The sequence below is a fragment of the Epinephelus moara genome, chromosome 3, assembly GCF_006386435.1.
Source record: "Epinephelus moara isolate mb chromosome 3, YSFRI_EMoa_1.0, whole genome shotgun sequence".
Classification (NCBI taxonomy): Eukaryota; Metazoa; Chordata; class Actinopteri; order Perciformes; family Serranidae; genus Epinephelus; species Epinephelus moara.
The window spans coordinates 16,539,982-16,560,243 of record NC_065508.1 but is presented as its reverse complement, the minus strand read 5'-3'; the positions used below and the strand labels follow the sequence as shown (position 1 = coordinate 16,560,243).

The 20,262-nt window shown below is 41.1% G+C and overlaps 1 protein-coding gene across 1 annotated transcript in view; it reads left to right on the top strand.

Moving 5' to 3' along the window:
- LOC126387929 (neurexin-2-like) overlaps positions 1 to 20,262 on the top strand; it is a 174,372-nt gene that overhangs the window by 90,844 nt on the left and 63,266 nt on the right. Inside the window, exons 13-14 of the mRNA XM_050040725.1 lie at positions 1,237 to 1,410; positions 2,551 to 2,670. Of these exons, the coding sequence (XP_049896682.1) occupies positions 1,237 to 1,410; positions 2,551 to 2,670 (294 nt within the window). The remainder of the gene's footprint in view (positions 1 to 1,236; positions 1,411 to 2,550; positions 2,671 to 20,262) is intronic.

The window sequence follows — 20,262 nt, the reverse complement described above, 5'->3', positions numbered from 1 at the left end:
ATTATATTCAAGAGAAGGCAGACTTCTCTACGGCAGGTATCTCCACCCTGGCAACTCACACCAAAACAATCTCGACTGATAAATACAACTGCAGGTTATAGGAAAAATTTTGATTTTGGAGTGAACGGTCCCTTTCACATGTTTAGCATGCACCAAGAACCAGAATTGATAAGCGGGAAACAATCAGCAGCTTTTAAAATGGTGGAGTCGGTGTTATGATCTGGGGACTGATTTCTAAATTAAATCTTTGCGAAATTTATTTTTACAGACACATGTTATTTCCATTTTATGTCTATTGAGGTCACTGGGGTACGTTATAGAGGTGTTTCCAACATGTTTGTCTTTCCCATACATTAGAGGTTGAGAATACTAGACACCTCTGTATATCATTCAGCCCGCTATAACACCACCACTAACGATAACCTCAGTTCTAAAACACATAATTGAATTAACACCTCTATGGCAGTGTTAATAACTGAACATTAAAGGCCTCATAAAAGTAGACTCTGTGGCAGAACAGTAGATAGCATTAGATAGGATGTTCCTAATAAAGAGTGTTTATGCTTACATTTGCACTACACCCTTATACATCCTCAGCACTTTGGAGTTGTTTTTGTTTCCAGCAATGTCTTAATTATAATTTTTTTTAATTACTTCCAATAACTAAAAAACAAATGTTTGCTCCTCCAGAAGAATATCATGAAGATTGTTGTCAGACAATAAAATTAGGCTTTCCATTACATAAGAGACATTTGAAAGATAATAACAAAATGCGATAATAATAATAATAATAATAGAAATAATAATGTTGTAAATGAATAAATTAAAAGTTAGTTAATTAAAAAATAAAAAACAAGAATATTGATATAATTTTTTTATTAATAGAACTTAGAAATAATAATTAATAAAAAAAAGAATTATTAAAAATAAAATAAAATAAAATAAAGTCTATCTGTTTTTAAAGGGTTCCCATATATCCATGCCATACTTTAATTATTTCTACATTTAGTCAAACTCAAAAAGAACAATTAGGTATTGAAATGACAGGTAGTTGAGTCAACTGCAAAGGACCACTTAAATTTACACCCAGTTATTTATTCATTTCATTTATTATTTTTGTCCTTCACCATGCTCGATCTCTGTGCAGCCAGCCTGTTTTAGAACATTCACCAACATGTGCTTGGTCGTGGCAAATGAAGTGATTATATCTTGATTGACATCTGTATTATCCCACAGGGGAACTGTACATTGGCGGCGTTGGGAAGAGCATGTACAGCAGCCTGCCCAGGTTAATAGCATCCCGAGAAGGATACAGGGGCTGCCTGGCATCCGTGGACCTGAACGGAAGACTCCCCGACCTGCTGGCCGATGCCCTCCACAAGGTTGGAGAGGTGGAGCACAGCTGTGGAGGTGAGGCTGGTAACACGCTGGGCAGTTATTAAAACACCTGTAATCTGATTTCATTCCATTTCCAACTGATGTCAGAGCAGAGACGAAACACAGAGGAGCTCAGTGAGTCACCGCTCACCGAAACTAATTACACCACATTTGTTGCGGTATTAAACAGCTATATCAAATGCTCCATTGTGATTGGCCGGTGAACACAATCTGTGGTTTTATTATGTCTGATTATACACGCTAACATGTAATAACATCACTCTGCAGTCAAGAAGTCCAGCTGCTGGGGTGTCAGTAGCGTAGTGAATAGTGCCGGCGCCTCATGTAAAGAGGTGATGCCTCGCTGCAGCGGTTGCGAGTTCGACTCCGGCTTGCAACCCTTTGCTGCATGTTGTCCCCCCACTCTCTCTCTCTCTCTCCCCCATTTCTCACACTGTCCTGTCCATTAAAGGCAAAACACCCAAAAAAATAATCTTTAAAAAAAAAAAAATGTCCAGCTGCTTTTGTTGAGTTCTGTTCGAGCAAATAATGTCCAGCTGCTTTTGTTGAGTTCTGTTCGAGCAAATAAGCACTCAGTAAAGCACAGAGTTTTGCCATGACTTAATAATCTCCCCAGGCAGCCATCGCTTCCCAGGAAACATTGCACAGGTTATGACAGAGTAGTTACATAAGTGCAAAGTTTGGCTTGAGGGTGACTCTTGGGTAAAGGTCATGGAGCCTCCACAATCAATAGATGTCTTCCTCTGTGGAGCACGACTGAGCAAAGTCAACGAACGACACTATGAGTTATCAGTGAGGAGATTTGATGATCAGCAGAGGATTGCTGCCTGATATTGTCTCCAAATGAATACAAAAATGTATTAATAATTAGTAACCAGTAATCAGTTGCAAAATACAAAAGCTGGTTAAACAACTTTCTTAATTGCCTTGTTTAAATTGCTATTATTATCTTACTGAACCTCCTTTACTGAAAAGCTTGTAGGATACATTCACATACAAGTGATAAAATCAGTTCACATTAATATTTTCTGTCAATATCCGCAGTCTAATTTTGCATTTACATTTTACATTTATTCATTTTGGATGACAGTGGAGATGCATGAACAAAATGGTGAGAATGCACCTGGTAAATCTGTTGTCAACACCCTGCAGGTCCCAGCACCACCTGCACAGAGGACTCCTGCCTCCACCAGGGAGTGTGTCTGCAGCTGTGGGAGGGCTTCTCCTGTGACTGCACCATGACCACCTACGGGGGGGCGTTCTGCAGTGACCGTAAGTGCAGGTGTTTTACGCCTGAGTGGGCCGAATGGTGGGGGAAGTTTGAGTATTTGACTGCTCTCTACAGGGCAACTTATGATACTGATCGGATACAACAACCGAGTGACTGGTCGAAAACTGCAAAAATATCCATAAAATAAGATTTTTGTTTTGAACACCACAAGCTGAGTGCCATCAAGCAGCAACCTCTGAGGCTAAGAAATGAAGCCAATGCGCAAGTGCCAAAAACTGTAGTTCATTAAATGGCCACTTGAGGCCGGCTCCAAAACAGAGTAACAGATCCCCATGTTAAAATACTCAACTGTACAGCAGAAATAAACATGTTTACAGCCTGGTACAAAAACATTTTTGGTCTCTATAGCTAATTTCAGCATTCATGTGACCTGTGTGGAGGGTGATTTATTTTAGAACTCACCCATTCACTTTCTATTAAGGCCTAAAGTTAGGCATATTTAAGGACAAAGCCACTTGATTGAAAGGCTGTTTGTGAAGTGTTGCTAGAACCACCCTCGCTCCTCCACAGCTCTACCCTCTCATCCAAATATGGTCACTTCTGGCTCCAAAAAAACCAAGACGGCAACAGACAAAATGCCAAACTCGAGGCTTCAGAATAGCAGTCCAAAAACCAATAGGTGACGACCCAGTAGCTGTATCCATTATTTATACTGTACAGTCTCTGAGTGCCACCTAGTTCTATTTTATTCAAGAGACGGCAGACATCTCCACAGCCGATATCTCCAACACTTGGCAACTCAAACCAAAAAAATCTAGACTTAAAAACAGCACTACAGATAAGAGCAAAAATGTGTTTTTGATTTGGGGGTGAACTCTGTCTTTTTAAAGGCTGTATCAATGAGTGACAACAGATGTAATTGTAGGTGACACAAAATTGTGCCCTCTCAGAGTCACTCACAGTGGGTGTCTGCGCTCAGTGGTTACTGGTTTGCCAGTCTGTCACATGTGTTGGGGAAAGTAATGTATCCCCAAAAGTTGAACTGTGGGGAAAATAAGACAAAGTGCTTTAGTTTATCTTCAGAGAAATGCATTTTTCAGCTTATCTAACTCAGTTGTTCCCGACCTTTTTGGCTTGTGGACGTCTGAAATAAAACAGTGTCAACTTGTGGCGTCCAAGAAAAACTTTTTTGTTCTTTGAATATTTCTTTTGAAGGATTTTAGAGCATTAGAGGGGTGAAGTTATGCAGTATTTTACAAACAAAAGTGGAAAAAAATCAGAAAAAAGATAAAAAATGTAAACAAAATTCCATGTACCTGAAATATGTCTTTCTTTCGTATTCCTTTAATCATCTGGTGGACGTTTCAGATGATCCCTTATAGCTACAAAACCACACAACAGTGACATAACTTCAGTAGGAGCGCACATAATGCTCTCTGTGATTGCAAGTAAATGTTCTCAGTTTATTAAAATGAAACCAGTTGCTGCCTCAAAGGTAGGAAACCATTCTAAAGACTCATGGTTTGCTATGGAATATAATCAACTGTGATGCAACATAGAAGTGTTTATAGACAATGGGGGAAGCATGCAAAAATTCTACTAAAATAGTCCCTTAAAACCAATGATAATAATACAAATCATTAATGACTTACTGCTGAGTTTGTGTGGTTTGACTGCCACCTTGTACTCAGAAACAAAGACTGAATATGATGGGAAACGTCTACCTGTCTTATCTGAGCCTTTCATTTTCAAATACTGACATAAATCATCTAAGAAGAGCATTTACATATATGTGAATACATGGTGATGTAATACATCTCCAACTTGAGGAATTAATTGCACGCTAATTGCGCATGACACGTTGATATCACCGCAAAAAAAACTCCCGTCTGATTGCTCCTTCTGCCATAAAGAGCCCTCCATGTCCAAAATAATAGACCCGACTTTTACCAGAAGCTTTTCACACTTATAATAGCAAGAGATTAACATTAAGCTTATTGGTCCAGTGGTCACGGCGAGTTAAGCTTCATTTGCTGCAGAGTCATTTAGAAGAACTGCAAGAATTGTGCCTTTGTGGTAATCATTATTGAAATGTGCTGTTATGCAGTATTGTTTTAAGAGAGTAAGGGGCATTAAACTCTGTGGGGGGGCTATTTGAAGATAATTTGGTGCTAACAGTGTGTGTAAAAAGTCATGTTTGCAGAAAAAAGATATCTGACGTTTATTATAAAGTGTATGTATTTCCATATGTGAGGAGGATCTAAATATTTTAAGACAACACACCTCATCATTGAGCACTATGAGGACATTTATTTGGTTGTGAACACTGATTACAATTAGATAATTCAGGAAGTTAAGACACAAAAAAAGTACTTTATAGATTAGATATACAGTATTTACTTGCCGGCAGTTAGCTTGATATCAAAAAGCTGCTTTCCTCCTCCATTAGTTCCAACAAGTTAAGTCTCGTTAATCTGCTTGCTTCCGATGTTACAAGCTTACACACACAGCCAAATGTGCCTGCCGCTGTAATGTATTGATCTAACCTGAAAATCAATAGTTTGTCCTCTGTAGTCTTTATCTATTATGTCCCTTACTGTCCCGAGACTGTGCACACGGATAAAATGTACCATACGGTGTTCAAGCTGCCTTTAGCATTCTGCAAGAGCAGGAGGGCAATGCTATGGACAAAACAGGAGAGCTGCTCTAGTTTACAGTTCTAATAAATTCTGGTGATAACTTAGCTACTGCATCTCAAAAAAGGAAGAGTACAATATAATCTGGAGGAGCAAAAAGAAAATGCTACAGCAGAACTTTGTATCAGTATGGAGATGGGACTAAGCAAATTACAATTCAGAAAACTGTCCATGACAGGTAAACCCTGTTAGTGCTGCTCCAATAAAAACAAGCCACATACTTTAAGAGGTCTTCCAGTCTTGGATGATTCAATACATAGATTTTCAAAACTTTGCCCACTTTTTGATCACAAACATTTGCAGACACTGAGCTTTTTTTTTTTTTACACTGTTCATGTTTGTTTCCACACAGCAAATAATTCCTGTCAGCGGTGTTTTGTCAAAGCAAAACAAGAAACAAAAAAACATGCTGATCTTTATTAAACTTGATAATGGCTCCCCTTGAGAGAGATTACATGTTAGTATGCAGTTGTTCAACCCCAGTCCTATTTGATTTTCTATATTTTCTCTAATTGCAGCTAGTTTGATGCGCATCACATCATCTGAGCCTGAATTTCAAACGGCCGCCTAAGGCTAAACCTTCACAGCATGCTTCCTGAAGTGTTGCAGACATGAATGTATGTACAGTAATATTTTGGTGCAAGATCTGGCTGTTTGAAGGATATTGAATACATATCTTGTCCATTTCAATGATGCAACGGGATGATTCCATCAACACATGTTTTATACACCAATGTTTTAGAGAGGAGCTGCCAACAAATGTTTTAAAATTTTCAGATTTTATGCCCTATAAATTATCTGTGTTCACTTACCAAAACACCCTAGGAACGATACTTGTAAGATTGCAGGACCATGCTTTAGGAGCTGTATATGTCTTTCAGAACATTCATGTAGCAATTATTTACCATGTAAAGATATAGTGGGTTAATGGCGTCCTGAGCAGAAAATGAAGTCACACTCCCTGTGTGTGGTGTAATCTGAGCTTCTCTGTTTGATGTTGTGGTAGCCGTTCCAGCTGTATGCATGTAAGTGCATGAGTGTATCCCACTGGCTAGCTCATCACTGCCACTCTGCACTGTGGGACAGTGGTGTCGCGGGTGTGTAGCATCCACCCTCCAGTTTCTTCCCTGGTTAACATTGTTAGCTCTGTTAGCACGGTTTATTGAGTTAGCACCGTTAGCTGCTAGCTGCCAGCGAGGCCACCTCCATATTGAGAACCATGTGCAGACTATCCCGTCCCAGACCCTGAATGATTAAGCCATTCTCATCCCCTCAAATAAAACAAAACACTCTGTCACGCCTACTCTGGTCTCTCATAGTGATGTCAAGGGCACCATTTAGCCTCTCTATAGCCCTGTTTCCACTGAGCAGTACGGTACGGTACAGTTCAGTGCGCTTTTTTTCCCATTTATCCCATGGAGAGAAACTCTCACTGCAGCCTGTTTTATTTTGTTCTGAAAATGTCGACGTGCAGCCTCGTTCTGTGGACAATAAACGAAGCACAGACTTCCATCTGTGTCACCAGTGATGAGGAAACACAGTGAGTGCTGGACGGAGCAGTGAGCGACAACAACTGCCCACATTTAAGAGAACTGTCTACGGTGGAAACACTAGGGTCTAGGTACCATGTCTGAGGGGTTACTTTTGGTTCCAAAGGTACCATACCGAAAGTGTTTGGTGGAAACGGGGCTTATGTGATGCACTGCTAAAAACACACGTGGCTAATGTTGCGAAACGGTCACCGTTTGGTTTAGGCAACAAAACTACTTGGTTAGGTTTTGAAAAGGAGATCATCGACACTGATGTTTGGTTTCAACAAAGAGCACTAACTGCGGTCTCCTGGGGGAATGTCTTGTTTTCTTTGACCCATCCACCTCCCCTCCCTCGCACCTTAAGTGGACTTTCTCACTCTTTGTACTACATCAGTTGCTCTCAACTACAGGGTACCTTTAGATATTACAAGCCAAGGGGTGTGACAGAGCATTGGTTTTTGATGACCTGGGGATGTGAGCAGGCTGGAATCATAGCTCTGAATGTGCATACAGCTCCTTTAGAATAGAATGATCTCCTCCCTTTCAAGCGTAGGGGGGACTCAGGGATGTATTCCTGCATTTACATGACTATTATTGAACAATTAGCAGAAAAAAATAACATTTTCATTAAATTCATTGCAGCATATTTGGTTTTCATCCAGCAGCATTCAGGAAGGACTCTCAATCACGCGGGTGGTAAATGGCATCGCCAGCCGATATCAAAGGTCAAACCAATACATCAGTCCAACGCGGAGGAAATAACAAACCGCATGCTTCACGTTGAGCCATCATCAAAGTCATTAAAACAAATGGAGAATGTGACAATAGTGTGAAAACACAAACAAATATGTAGGCAGGACAATGGTTTTGTAACCATCAGTATTAGTTGGTACAGCCTGTCTCATCCATGCCACAATCTGCTGCTTTGTTTTCCTCGCCAACACTAAAGCCTAACAAACAATCTATTCCTCCCACCTCTGTCTTCTTCTTTTATGTCTGTGTGCCAGTCCCGAAGGTCAGCCAAGTTTTCCAAGAATTAAAAAGAAAGGAGGTTGTTGTACTTTTGTGTTTTGACTGTCTGGCTATCGTTCAAAATCACAACCTTAGACGAAACAAAGCAGACGTGTGGAAGCTTTTCAAGCAGCTGAGATTCCTCAGTTGGTTTGTTCCTCGGTACATTTATATTCATATACAGAAAGCAATTTACCAAGTATGCCACAAACATCTGTGCTAATTACCTGCAGGTCATCGTTTCATCACCAAAGTCACAGAGATATACTATAATGATGTTCTGTGCTCAATTTTTAGCGCTTCTTTTTGTAAACATATGGAGAGTGTAATTATTAGTTAACCTCTGCAGCTACAGATGATTATTTTGACATATTCATTATCTGCTTGTGTGTGTGTGTGTGTGTGTGTGTGTGTGTGTGTGTGTGTGTGTGTGTGGTTGCAAATGTGTATGTGTTGGTGTATCTTTCTGACTGTGTACGTATTTCCAAGCAAATGTCAATACTGTTCCTGTCATAACAAAATATACAACACAGCACGGCTATTTCACTTAACTCCCATTTAGCCCATAAAAAACAGCGACAACTGTGACAAATGTATTGCAACACAGTGCTAAAAGGCACAATGGGCAACCGCTGATTTTAACTGAATGTGACACAACTGCTCCCGCGTCTTTTTCTCGGCTCATCCTCTATGTCCTCCCACCCCATCCCGACCATGTGAGTCCACGTATGTGCCCCCCACATTTGACAAACATATGAAATTCCACCTGACATGGCTCTACTTAACCACAGTGTTAACACCTATCAGCTATCTGCAGAGTGGAATCCACCGCCACCATCAATTTGTAAGTCAACATTTCCTTTGAATTGTTTAATACCCATGGAACTGAGGCAGACTGTAAATTGAGCCTGTAGCCTCCAGGCATGCAGGCAAGGTACGGTAACACGGCACTAGACAGCAGCTGTCTTCCCTTCTTGTTTTGTATGGCAGTTAGCAAGCATTGTATCTAGCTTTCATTTTATTTGTGCCAAAACTACAATGATTTTCCATTTCCTCAAAGGAGCTGGATGAAGTTTGTATTATCAAAGGATTCTACACTGTAAAACATGCAGAGGCTTTATGTAAACCTCTATCTGAACATTTGTAAGATAAAGCAAACTGTAGTCCATCTCCTCTAGGTTACAAATATAAGAAAGTTTTAAAGGATAATTTTATTGTTTGTGGAAATATTACAGGTGCATCCTGTAGATCTACAACCAAGTCTGAATGTATCAAGTGCCGAAAAATGCCGACTGTTGTAATGTACTGTAGAGTGTGACAAAACTGAGCTCAATCAAATCCCAGTTTCCCTTTGACCTTCATTTCAGGTGGAGTCATTCATGATTAGGAGTGTGTCCCAAAGGCCACAAGGATAATCCAGGATAGAGGTTCAGACTTAATCTCGTGCCCCGGGATCGAGGCTCAAGAAAACATATTGCTGTTTGTAACATGGGGCATGCCTGAGATAGACTTATGAGACACTTCTCAGTGTGGGCAGTATAAAGTCAATGGTCTGGAAGATGAACAGTATGGCAACCTAAATATATCTTTAGGAAAAAAAGCAGGACCTCTTTGCATTTGTATCCACTCTCTGACATATTCAACAGATTGCAATTTGCTCTCATTTACATGTTAGCTGTGTATACAGATTTTGTAATCACAGCATATGCTTTGTTGCTTTGTTAATCCATTCAATGCAAATAAATTGGGAGTCTTGCTGTTAACATGTGTGAGGATATATAACTGTATATATATGTAAGGATTTGTGATTAGGAATTGTTGCCATTAAAGAGGTCATATTGTGTCTGAAAGGTCATGTACGAAGGAGTGGAGGTGGAAGCAGGTGCCTCCCACAGCAGCATTCATTTCCCAGTCCCAACCACTCAAACATCAAATCCAAAGTTCACGCACAATGGTCCGTTAATTGAGCCTTTGAAAACCTGGATGGCAGCCCGTAGTAATAATCATCTAAATTATTTGAGCCAAGCTTCTTGGTAATATTGAATGTTCAACAACTTAGGTCCTCGATATCTGAGTGCTCTCCATGCATGCAGGAGTTCGTCTCTGACCTTTTGTTGATTCTCTGCAATTAACTTCAGGGGGTTCAAGTCCAAGTCCTGACAGAGCTCGGCCGCTTGGATGCTTAATATCATATAATGATTTACCACCCATCACAACACTACATCCTGCACACCAGCTGCATATAGAACTGATTTATATTTCCATCAGCCGCTTAATGCAGGCAGAGAGTTATTGTTATCATGAAAAGGTCTACTTTAATGTTGGTGGCTCATTTCACCTTATTAACGCCCACTCTGAGGTGGCTTTAGTGCGCATCTGTAGCAACACCTCTGAGGGCAATTAAAATATTTTGTGACAGGTAGTAGTTGGTCCTGCTATTTTTCATGTCTTTTCAAACAAAGACATTGTAGGATCCCCGGCTCTTCCTGTTTAGGAAGCGACAAGCAGCTGAACCTCAGAGTCGTCTCTTGATAAGTGAAAATAGATAGACATTCATAGAGAGAAGCTTTCAGACTGATTACAGTAGTGGACTCCATCAAGGTCAATTACCTTTAATAACTACGGGAAAGTGCCTCTAATTTATCTTCATGATTTCAGTCAACATGATTGCACCAGTGCTTTATAATACTGAAGTAAATATTCCATTTTGAGTCAGTATACAGACATTTTATGCTTTAGGTTAGCTCTGATTTCAAATTGTGAGATCCACAGTAAATGCTGATCTTTGTACATGCAGCTACTTTTCAGTTTTTGTAATTTATTCAGAGTTAATGTTCTTGGTGAGATGTCTGTGCTAAAGAGTGAGGTAGATTCAAGCCCATTTAACAGCTTGTGGTAGACTCTCCAGGGAGTACAGAGCACTGCACACTGCATGCTGGGGTAAGCGATGGATAATCTCCAACCAACGGGACATGATTTGGTATCAGAGCATTCTGGTTTCCCTTTGTAGTCTGTTTACAGTCCAGGTAGTATTGACCAATCATGTCTGAGTGGGCTTTAGTTGCATGCAGGTAAACAGAGTTGGGCAATGTCCTCTGGAATGGCATATGACAATGTTCATGGTGAAACATGCTGCTGGACAATGACATCATTATATCCTGGCCTAAGTACTAACAACTTGGTCAGATCGCTGCTGAACCAGAACCCATATTTATATAACCTTACCAGTGCATTTAAAAAACAAAACAATGCAGTACACCCAGCAAATGTAAGCAGCACAATTGTGGCAACAAACTTGGTTGCCAAACAGGGTACCACTTCACCTATCCTACAGCATACAAGTCATCTCAACACATTCTCACCCCAACCTTATCACGTATTGATGTTTTGTCATGGACTTTCCACGTCCAGATACGACATGAAAGGTACCCTGGGTGCGTTGGTTGTTGACGTTCTGGGACGCCATGTCAAGTTGTGCCTGTTACACGTGTTGTCTTCTTAAAAAATAAACTTTATGGTTTACACACAGTCTCTTTCAAAATAAATGTGCTACGTCAGTACAACAGTGAGAATTGATGTTTTTTATCCTCCAACAACTAACCCTTGGTTCGGTTTAAGCAACAAAATCATATGCTTGGGTTTAGGAAAAAAGAACAGGGTTTGGCTTTATAATCTTACGGAATCCCATCCACCACCACTCCCATCCGCACTACATGTACGTTTGCTGCCTTAACTTTAGTTCTTGTCCTGCTGGATGTCCCCCTTATGCCGCTGAGCACCATTACACTATAACGGCGACCAGCTGCGCATCATGCTGATGTTAAAGGACGGCCTTTTCCGTCAGTATCTGACACCAGAAGTCACTGCCCAAGCATAGGATTTTGACGACATCGGAGTGAGACCGGGCTGTTCATCTAGTAGATAAATCAGAATTGTTACTTTTTAAGCATACATAGAATGCCATGTTGGTGTGCACTGGAGGGGCCGAGCTTTTAAACCATGATGTCGGGCTCAGTGGTCGATGACTGACAGTCATTGGCAATGGACAACGGCATCGGCCATGCATAGTAACATGATCCATCAGCCAAACCCTGGAAAACAGTCCGTATGGACTGCAAAAGAGGGTGAGCGCATTGGCTGAAATGTAATCTCAAAACCCATCGGCTGTTGTCTGACAATTATGTAGCTTTAGCTTCCTTTTAGATGTTTCTGTCTCAAGTTGCTATGAAAGAGGCAGTGATGCCTGCATAACCCTTATCTGGATGGATGGATACATGGATGGATACATGGATACATGGATACATGGATACATGAATACATGGATGAATACATGGATGGATACATGGATAGATACATGATTGGATACATGGATAGATACATGGATGGATACATGGATGGATACATGGATGGATACATGGATAGATACATGGATGGATACATGGATAGATACATGGATGGATACATGGATGGATACATGGATAGATACATGGATGGATACATGGATGGATACAATGATGGATGGATAACTCGAGATATAAAGCTGATTTTCTGTTCAAAACAACATTTGGCACAGTTACTTTATGCATTTAGAAATCCTCTATACACAGCACCATTTTCTAGACATCTTATGGAGCTAGCTGTTAGGATTTTCCATTAGTTGCCATCACCATCACCTCAGCCACCTGGCTTTGTCAGCTTTGTTCAACACAGAGACAGTGCATCCCAGAAATGATAATCTCTGCCAAATCTCTGCTCTGTGTGAGTCATATGGATACTCAGAGCCCAAAACTGCTGGCGCAGCTCCCCACTGCTACATCACGAAGGTAGAAAAGCTTGAGCACTGTGTAATTGACTGGTAGAGCTTACAGGGTGAATATAAAAGTGAACCAGTGATTTACGGGAAGCCTTGCTTTAATCTTTGTAATTCTTTGCAGAATAAAACTCGTGCAGACTTGCCCTCCTGTGAAATACACCACAGGTCAATGCCTGACCACGCACTGCCTTTTAACAGCTTTTTAGCCTTTTAGGCATGAGTGGAAAACTTTTGACATTTACATAGATGTGAAAAGAAGTCAAGCACCTGAGGGGATAATGCCCCCTTTGACTTATTTTGGCTCCTCTGTCCTCGCAGTTTCTCACATTAAAAAACGTCTTTGTTCTCTTATGTGTTGTGTATTGAGGGTTTTTAAGGGGTTTTCTCTGAAGGGCAGTATCATGCCATGTCAGGAATTACTGGGCAGATACCAAAAACACGAGTAACCAACAGGATGTTACCAGTTTTCACAGAAGGGCCATCAGCAATCAGACCAGATGAATTTTTCAATCTATTCAGCAATGTTTAATAGAATTTTTGAGAGACTCATAGTGACACTGACACACTGACTCATACTGTTTATTAAGCTGTTAAGGAATGAATGTAGTTGCATTTGCAGAGAAAAACTGACGATGCTGTTTTACCAACTGTGCGCATAAGAATTTGAATAGACGCTGAACAAGAGATTTGAGTTCATATGACCCAATTATTTTTGATAAATAGCAATGGTAGGTAGGGCACACAAACAGAGGATGGGATTACTGAAATAGCTTGCTTCCACCGATTGACTCAACTGAAACCACCACATTTACTGCTATTTGTGGCTGGTATTTAACAGAGGGTAGATGTGCTAGCCGCTCAAACACAAGACAGTCAGAGAGGACAACACATTAGATCTCATCCACTTGAGAATTCCTCTCCTCCAAATGTCAGAGGATGGCATTAAAAGAAATGAGAAATGATTAGATCAAATAATCATTGCTAGATTAAATATGGAGTGTCACCTCAGACCATGTGAAGTCATGCAACAAAATACGTGTTGCATAAACCTAATCACCAGAATAAATGTTGGCATTGTACGTTTCTGCAAACCACAGATGGAACGTTTCAGTTGTTGCTAGGGCAACAGCTTTGGTCCCTGTTTACTTCCTATCAGCTACTGCATTAACAAGCATTCCAACAGGAAATACACTTGGACCCATTTAGAATTGTTGACACTTTATGTTTCTTTTCATCTCAACAATGCTGTGGTTAACGTGTGGTTAGTTTTAGGCACAACAACCACTTGATCATGGTTAGACAAAGTCCTTATATATAAATGACCACTTTTCATTGCACTATCCTGACAGGAAGGCGGCACGGTGCTGTAGTGATTAGCATTATGGCCTCACAAGAGGGTTTCTGATTCAGACCCCGGGATGGTGGAGCCCTTCTGTGCAGAGTTTACATGTTCTCTCCGTGTCAGCGTGGGTTTCTCCAGGTGCTCCAGTTCCCCATAGGTGTGAATGTGAGTGTGAATGGTTGTCTGTCTCTATGTGTCAGCCCTGTGATAGTCTGGCAACCTGTCCAGGGTGTACCCGGCCCCTTGCCCAATGTCAGCTGGGATAGGCTCCAGCCCCCCCATGACCCCCAACACGATGACTGGTTATCGAAAAGGAATGAATGATTGATTATCGGCAATGTCTCTGTAAAAAGCATCCACTGTTCAGGGACTATCCTGGCATGAAGGAGACATGGTAATGCAGTGGTTGGCATCGTCGCCTCACAACAGGGTCTCCGGTTTGAAACATAGGGTGGGGGAGCCCCTCTGTGCACAGTCTGCATGTTCTCTCCATGTTAGCGTGGAGTTTTTTTCCAGGTACTCCGGTTTCCTCCCACAGTACAAAGACATGCAGGTTAACTGGTGATTCTAAATTCCCCATAGGTGTGAATGTGAGTGTGAATGGTTGTCTGTCTCTACATGTCAGCCCTGTAATAGTCTGGTGACCTGTCCAGGGTGTACCCCACCCCATGTCCAATGTCAGCTGGGATAGGCTCCAGCCCCCACATGACCCCCAACAGGATAAGTGGTTATGAAAAAGCAGCCACTCTTCATGGCACTATCCTGTAAGGAAGTGTAGAAATGTCTCAGTAAAAAGCAACCATTTCTCATGGCACTATCCCTGGTGGAAACAGCAACTAGTAGCTAAAACACACCCACGTTTAGAGGCTAAAAAGCGATGACTCACTAAAAAAACAACCGGTTTTGTTGTTTGTTGGTCTCAAACAGAGGTCTGCAGCTTGGCAGGCATCTCACCTAGGTGTCACACCATCCACCGTCCCCTCCACTTCCAGATGACAAAGTCAGCTTGTGTACTACATCACTTTAGAAACGTTGATATGACATATAAATCGTACAGATGTAACGCATCCGTGGTTTGCACAAAACTACAATGCCAATTCCCATGCTGCTACCAGGGAATTTTGGCCATGGCTGAATTTTGCTGCTAATCTAATTCATGTTCTTCCTCCCTGTGAGTTCCTGAAATGAGTTTTATTTGCACTTGTCTGTGCAGAATTAGTAGTTTGGTTGATAGTAATTAATTATTGGTAAGATGGGGTAATCATAGCCATTCAAAGTTTCACTGTTTCATAATAAGAAATCATGAACAGAAATAAACAAGATGTCATTCTCTAATTATATCAGTGGCACTTACTCCAAATACTTCTTTTCCTTTTTCCAGTTTTAGTATTCAGTATACATTATCTCTTCAGTGTGGAGATCAAACTGATATTACATATTTGACTTATATTGTTAATTTGATCAGTGATGTTGCAGCTGAGTAGCAGTAGTTGGTCCGATAGTATCTCGACACATTTTCTCTCTACTCACATTTTGTTATCAGACTCAATGGCATGCGAAAGACACCAAGTTTCAGTTTCTACTTTTAGCTCCATTGGCGAAACACAGTGTCATAATTAGGGCAGAGGAAATACATGATTTGCCTTTTCAAAACCTGCGTGAGACTACCTCCGAGATGCAATTAGAGCCTTTCACACCACCAAGTATTCCTAATAGAGCCCTCACAAAGTCACTCACAGTGTGTGCACCGCCGTCTGATCGCAGTCTCTCCCATCCCCGATGTTTTGTTGTTTAGATAGCAATGTTCTCCTCTGTCGCTGCCCCACGGGTATTCCAAACAGAAAACTGTGACTGAATGGATTTCTGTTCAGCTGCAAATGTTTGAAGTGCTCATGTTTTTGATCACCTTAGTATATTATTGTTCAGAAAAATATTGCATATGTTACTTTGACACACTTAAGTGTTACACCCTACTGTTTTTGTGTTACACTGTGGGTTTCTTTTATATCGCACTTTCTACCCCACATTAAAAAGTGGAAGCAAGACACTGGAGTCAGACATTACATCACTGCTTGTGTTGGAACAGTGTGCAGCAAGGTGAACATTTTCTAGATAGCAGCAAAGACAAAATCAGTGAATGTTTTTTTTTTTACTTCCCTGGGGTTAAAGCTGTGATGAGCGATTTTGACATGCTGCTGTTCTGCTAAAAGCAGGTAATATAGCTGCATGAGGCTGCAAACAGGGCTGTTAATTCACAATGGGATCCATAGTAGTAGTAACCCACTTGATTGAGTTATCTGATACAGAGACTATAGAGACAGTCACACACTGAGAACCACGTCCACTGGGGGAGAAAAGAATCAGCGCCATAATGTGCAACCAACCATTATTGTTTTATTCTACTGATGTATATATTGTAGTTAAATGATCACACTTACAGCCTCAGCACAGTGACGATATATATATATATTTTTTGATATCTTGTTTGTTTTAATCTTAAGTACTTGTGTTGAACACTGTAGCATACTGCACATTTCATTTCTATCTTATTTTATTGCTTTATTTTTATTTCATACTCTTATTCTTACCTCTTATAGTTCTCTATTCTTTACATCGGAGCAGCTGTAACGAATCATAAGCCCTTTTTAAATAGGAATTGTGCAAATTTGCAGGAAAGCCCGATCAGTCTTCTTCCAGCATTGGCAGTATAAAAACAAAATCGGGGAGTGCAGCAAAATGCCGTCTACCTACTTTTGTTCATACAAAATGTGCCTTTTTCGAGGCAATGGGGGGCATGAGCAAGTAACAAAATGTGTAGCTCAGCGTGTGACATAAACAGTGACGTGGGAGCAAGTAACAAAATGTGTAGCTCAGCGTGTGACATAAACAGTGACGTGGGAGGGAAGCCACGGCTGTTGGCCCGTCACTTGACGGTTAATGGCCTCTTCATTTGCAAGGACGAGGAGGGCGAGCAATTCCTTGTCTCCCCAGTTGCTCATCTTTACAGTGTCTGTCAGGTTTGCGTTTCCCTCTTGCTACTAGCTGCTCATTCCTGCTATCATCTGTTTCCTGTTTATCCACCGCCAGTGGGTCACATGTGCGGCGTCATCACCAGCTACTCCCCCAAGTCATCAACAGCCCCTCCCGTGGCAGAAGGGCACCTCGTTCTTTTTAAACCAATACGTCTACCCTACGAGGCAGAAAATTGGGCACCTCGGATCAACTCGCCAATCCGGCTCTGTGTGTCTAAACACTCACAGGTTGCCGGCAAAACGGCCCAACATTCGCCGAAAATCTGGCAGTGTAAAAGGGGCTATAATTTCCACTCGGGGATCAATAAAGTATATCCGATTCTGATTCTGATTAGTGAGCCAAGGGCTAAAACGCTAACAAAACATTCGATTTAAACATGTCAAGGGATTATTTTAGCATCCTATGTCTGCCATAGTGGAAAAAGATATATCAACAAATTCAGTACTGTGAGTCTATGTCACCATCCCTTCTCCTCACCATGCTTATCATTTTATTTAAGCTAACAAAGATCAAAACCAGGCCTTGCATAGCGTAGTTAGCATCAACCTCTACACTGTGTTTGGCCACATTAGCAGCTGTAACTTATTTATGAGTGTTAGGATCCCACAGGTTTCTTCATCCCACCCAGAAGCAGCTTTTAGGTATTTTTCTGTTGTTTGCTAGCAGATGGATGTGACAAGGAGGCACCTTCATGCAGTACAAAGTCATTGGCAAGCCTTGAATTGTTTTCCACTCTGGTGCGAACGAGACTTAATTACTCTCTGTCTCTATTGGAGCTTTAAAGTATGATAGGAGTAGTATTCCCCCATACATTTAAAATCGCATTTGTCAACATTAAGTGCCCATGTTTATCTCTTATAGTACATAGTACATTTGTTCAGTACAGTTGAAAATGAAACACAGCCATATAACAACAAATATGGCACTGACATTAAAGGTCGTTGTGAACTTTGGTTTGTCACACATTGGTTAATCTGTCGAACAGTTTGTTTTTTATTTATAAGGAGCAATACTATGCAGCTTCACAGAGCCGTTAGCGTGGCTGTTGACTCCTCTTCGTCTTGTTATTTTCAGGGTTAAGACTGAAGTTGTATCTTTCACTGCAAACAGGGTTAAGTACCCAGTGCTTTAATGCTCTCATTATTAGCCTCTTCACAAATAAACTCACTATTTAAAGCCACTAGACATTACTTCCCTGACCTCTCGCAACCTTTGGGTAAAGTGTCACGGATCAGGATAATTTAATGCAAGCTGATAGCTCATTAGAATGCAAACAGACACGGGCTGTGCTAAGCTATGCTTAACAGATTGGAAAATACAAGCCACACTGCCAGTTTCACTCAGACATGCGACAGGTTATTTCATGATTAGTTATGGTCTCTTATGACTCACCCTGCAAACACTGACTGCTGGAGAGGGAGTTCAATCTTCTGCCAATGTCACACTGACTAACAGAGTTAGGAGAAATATCCAAACCTTTTATAATACACACTTCCCTCACTCTGGCCCACTGAGGACTTCAAACCGCAGTTACATTGTCTGAGATTGGGAGTTACAGGATGCAATCTAACATCACTGCAGACATTTTTTAGTTCCACAACAGCAGGCTGGCCACAGTTGTTTACTTGCACACTCATTTATGATATTGGCTTCTGTCTGTATCCTATTCTAGTGTGTGAACAATATTAACTCTTAAAGGAGCTCTATACAGTATTCACAGCATTAATATAGCAGCAAACAACTATTTGCTATGTAAAGATATAGTGGTGCAATGGCATCCTGAGCAGAGAATGAAGTTGCACGTCCTCTGTGTGAGCTCTCAACTCGTCAAAAACCGATCCTTAGTCAGTGGCTCTTATCATCAGACTAGACGCATAGAGGCACCCTTTAGCGGCAGTATGACACTCATCAAGCAGCGGCATTTTTTGGTGCTCCAAGTAACTACCATAGTATCAAGAGCAGGACAGTTTGCATAGGGTGAGGGGGAGGGGTAGTGGATGGGTCGAACAAACTGACTTTCACCTCACCTTTGAGCCCGCAGTTTGTGTCCCCATGCAAAACCAAAAGTCAGTTATTTGAATAACAATATGGTGAACTAATATATGTAGCATGCTATGCTAGTGACATATGTCCCCTGACGTTACATTACATTAGTAGCAAACGTACTTATTTTAAGCCATACCATGTTTGTTTTTTTCCGGAACCTAACCACTACCTAAACCGGAGAAAGTAAATCTAAAAACAAAGTGTTTTATCAACATTTTAAGTTTATTTACTTTTATTTTTATTTTATCATTTTGAAAAGACACAATGCATGTAACAAGTGTAACGTGACACTCCATCCCTAAGTGTCCAAAATGAATGCAGGAGGGGTACCTAGTACGTCATTTTTTGACGTACAGGGCCACCAACCTGGTATTTGGAAGTGAGAATGTGTTGGTGTAATCATCTGAGCTTCTCTGTTTTTTGTTGTGTCAGACGGTCTGGCAGCACTTGCAAGTTAATGCAGATGTGTATCCCAGTGGCTAGCTAATTGCTACCGCACTGCACTGCACTCTTATGGTGGTTACCACTAATATCTGACATCATTGTCATGCAAACGTACCATTAGCTCTGTCAGCACTGTTGCCATTGTTAGCACTGTTCAAGCTGTTAACTCTGTTAGCTGCTAGCAGTGCCTCAGCCACCTCCATGTTGAGAGCAAGCCCCCAGGAACAGCGCCAGGCTATGAAGACAATTTAACATAGTGGCCAAAAGTGGAACTACAACACCCAGGTATGTCACTTGATGCCATGGGACCCAAAATGACTCTTTCCCATAGACTTACATTGGGAAAAAGATGTCTGTATATAAGTGGGTACATTTTTTTCATTATGGGGATGTGATTCATTCGTCCAGTAACAATTCGGAAGTAGGCTATAGATTAGCCGCATGATTAAATAATTATACCCCCATTTAAGTTAACAAAGCGCTAAAATGGACGTCAGCTGCTTGGTTGGTGGAAGTTGATTGCTTGGCGGGTGTAGGACTGTAGTGCGCTTGCTGTATTGGCCTCACAATATGGAGGATCCAGGTAATTTCATACCATGGAAATAGAGCTTTTTTGACTTCATGCACCACAAGGCAACTTTCCTGGAATGAACGGGGCCCCGCCTCCAATGCTGTATCCAGGTCTCTTAATACATCATTGGCTTAGAGTCGTGTGC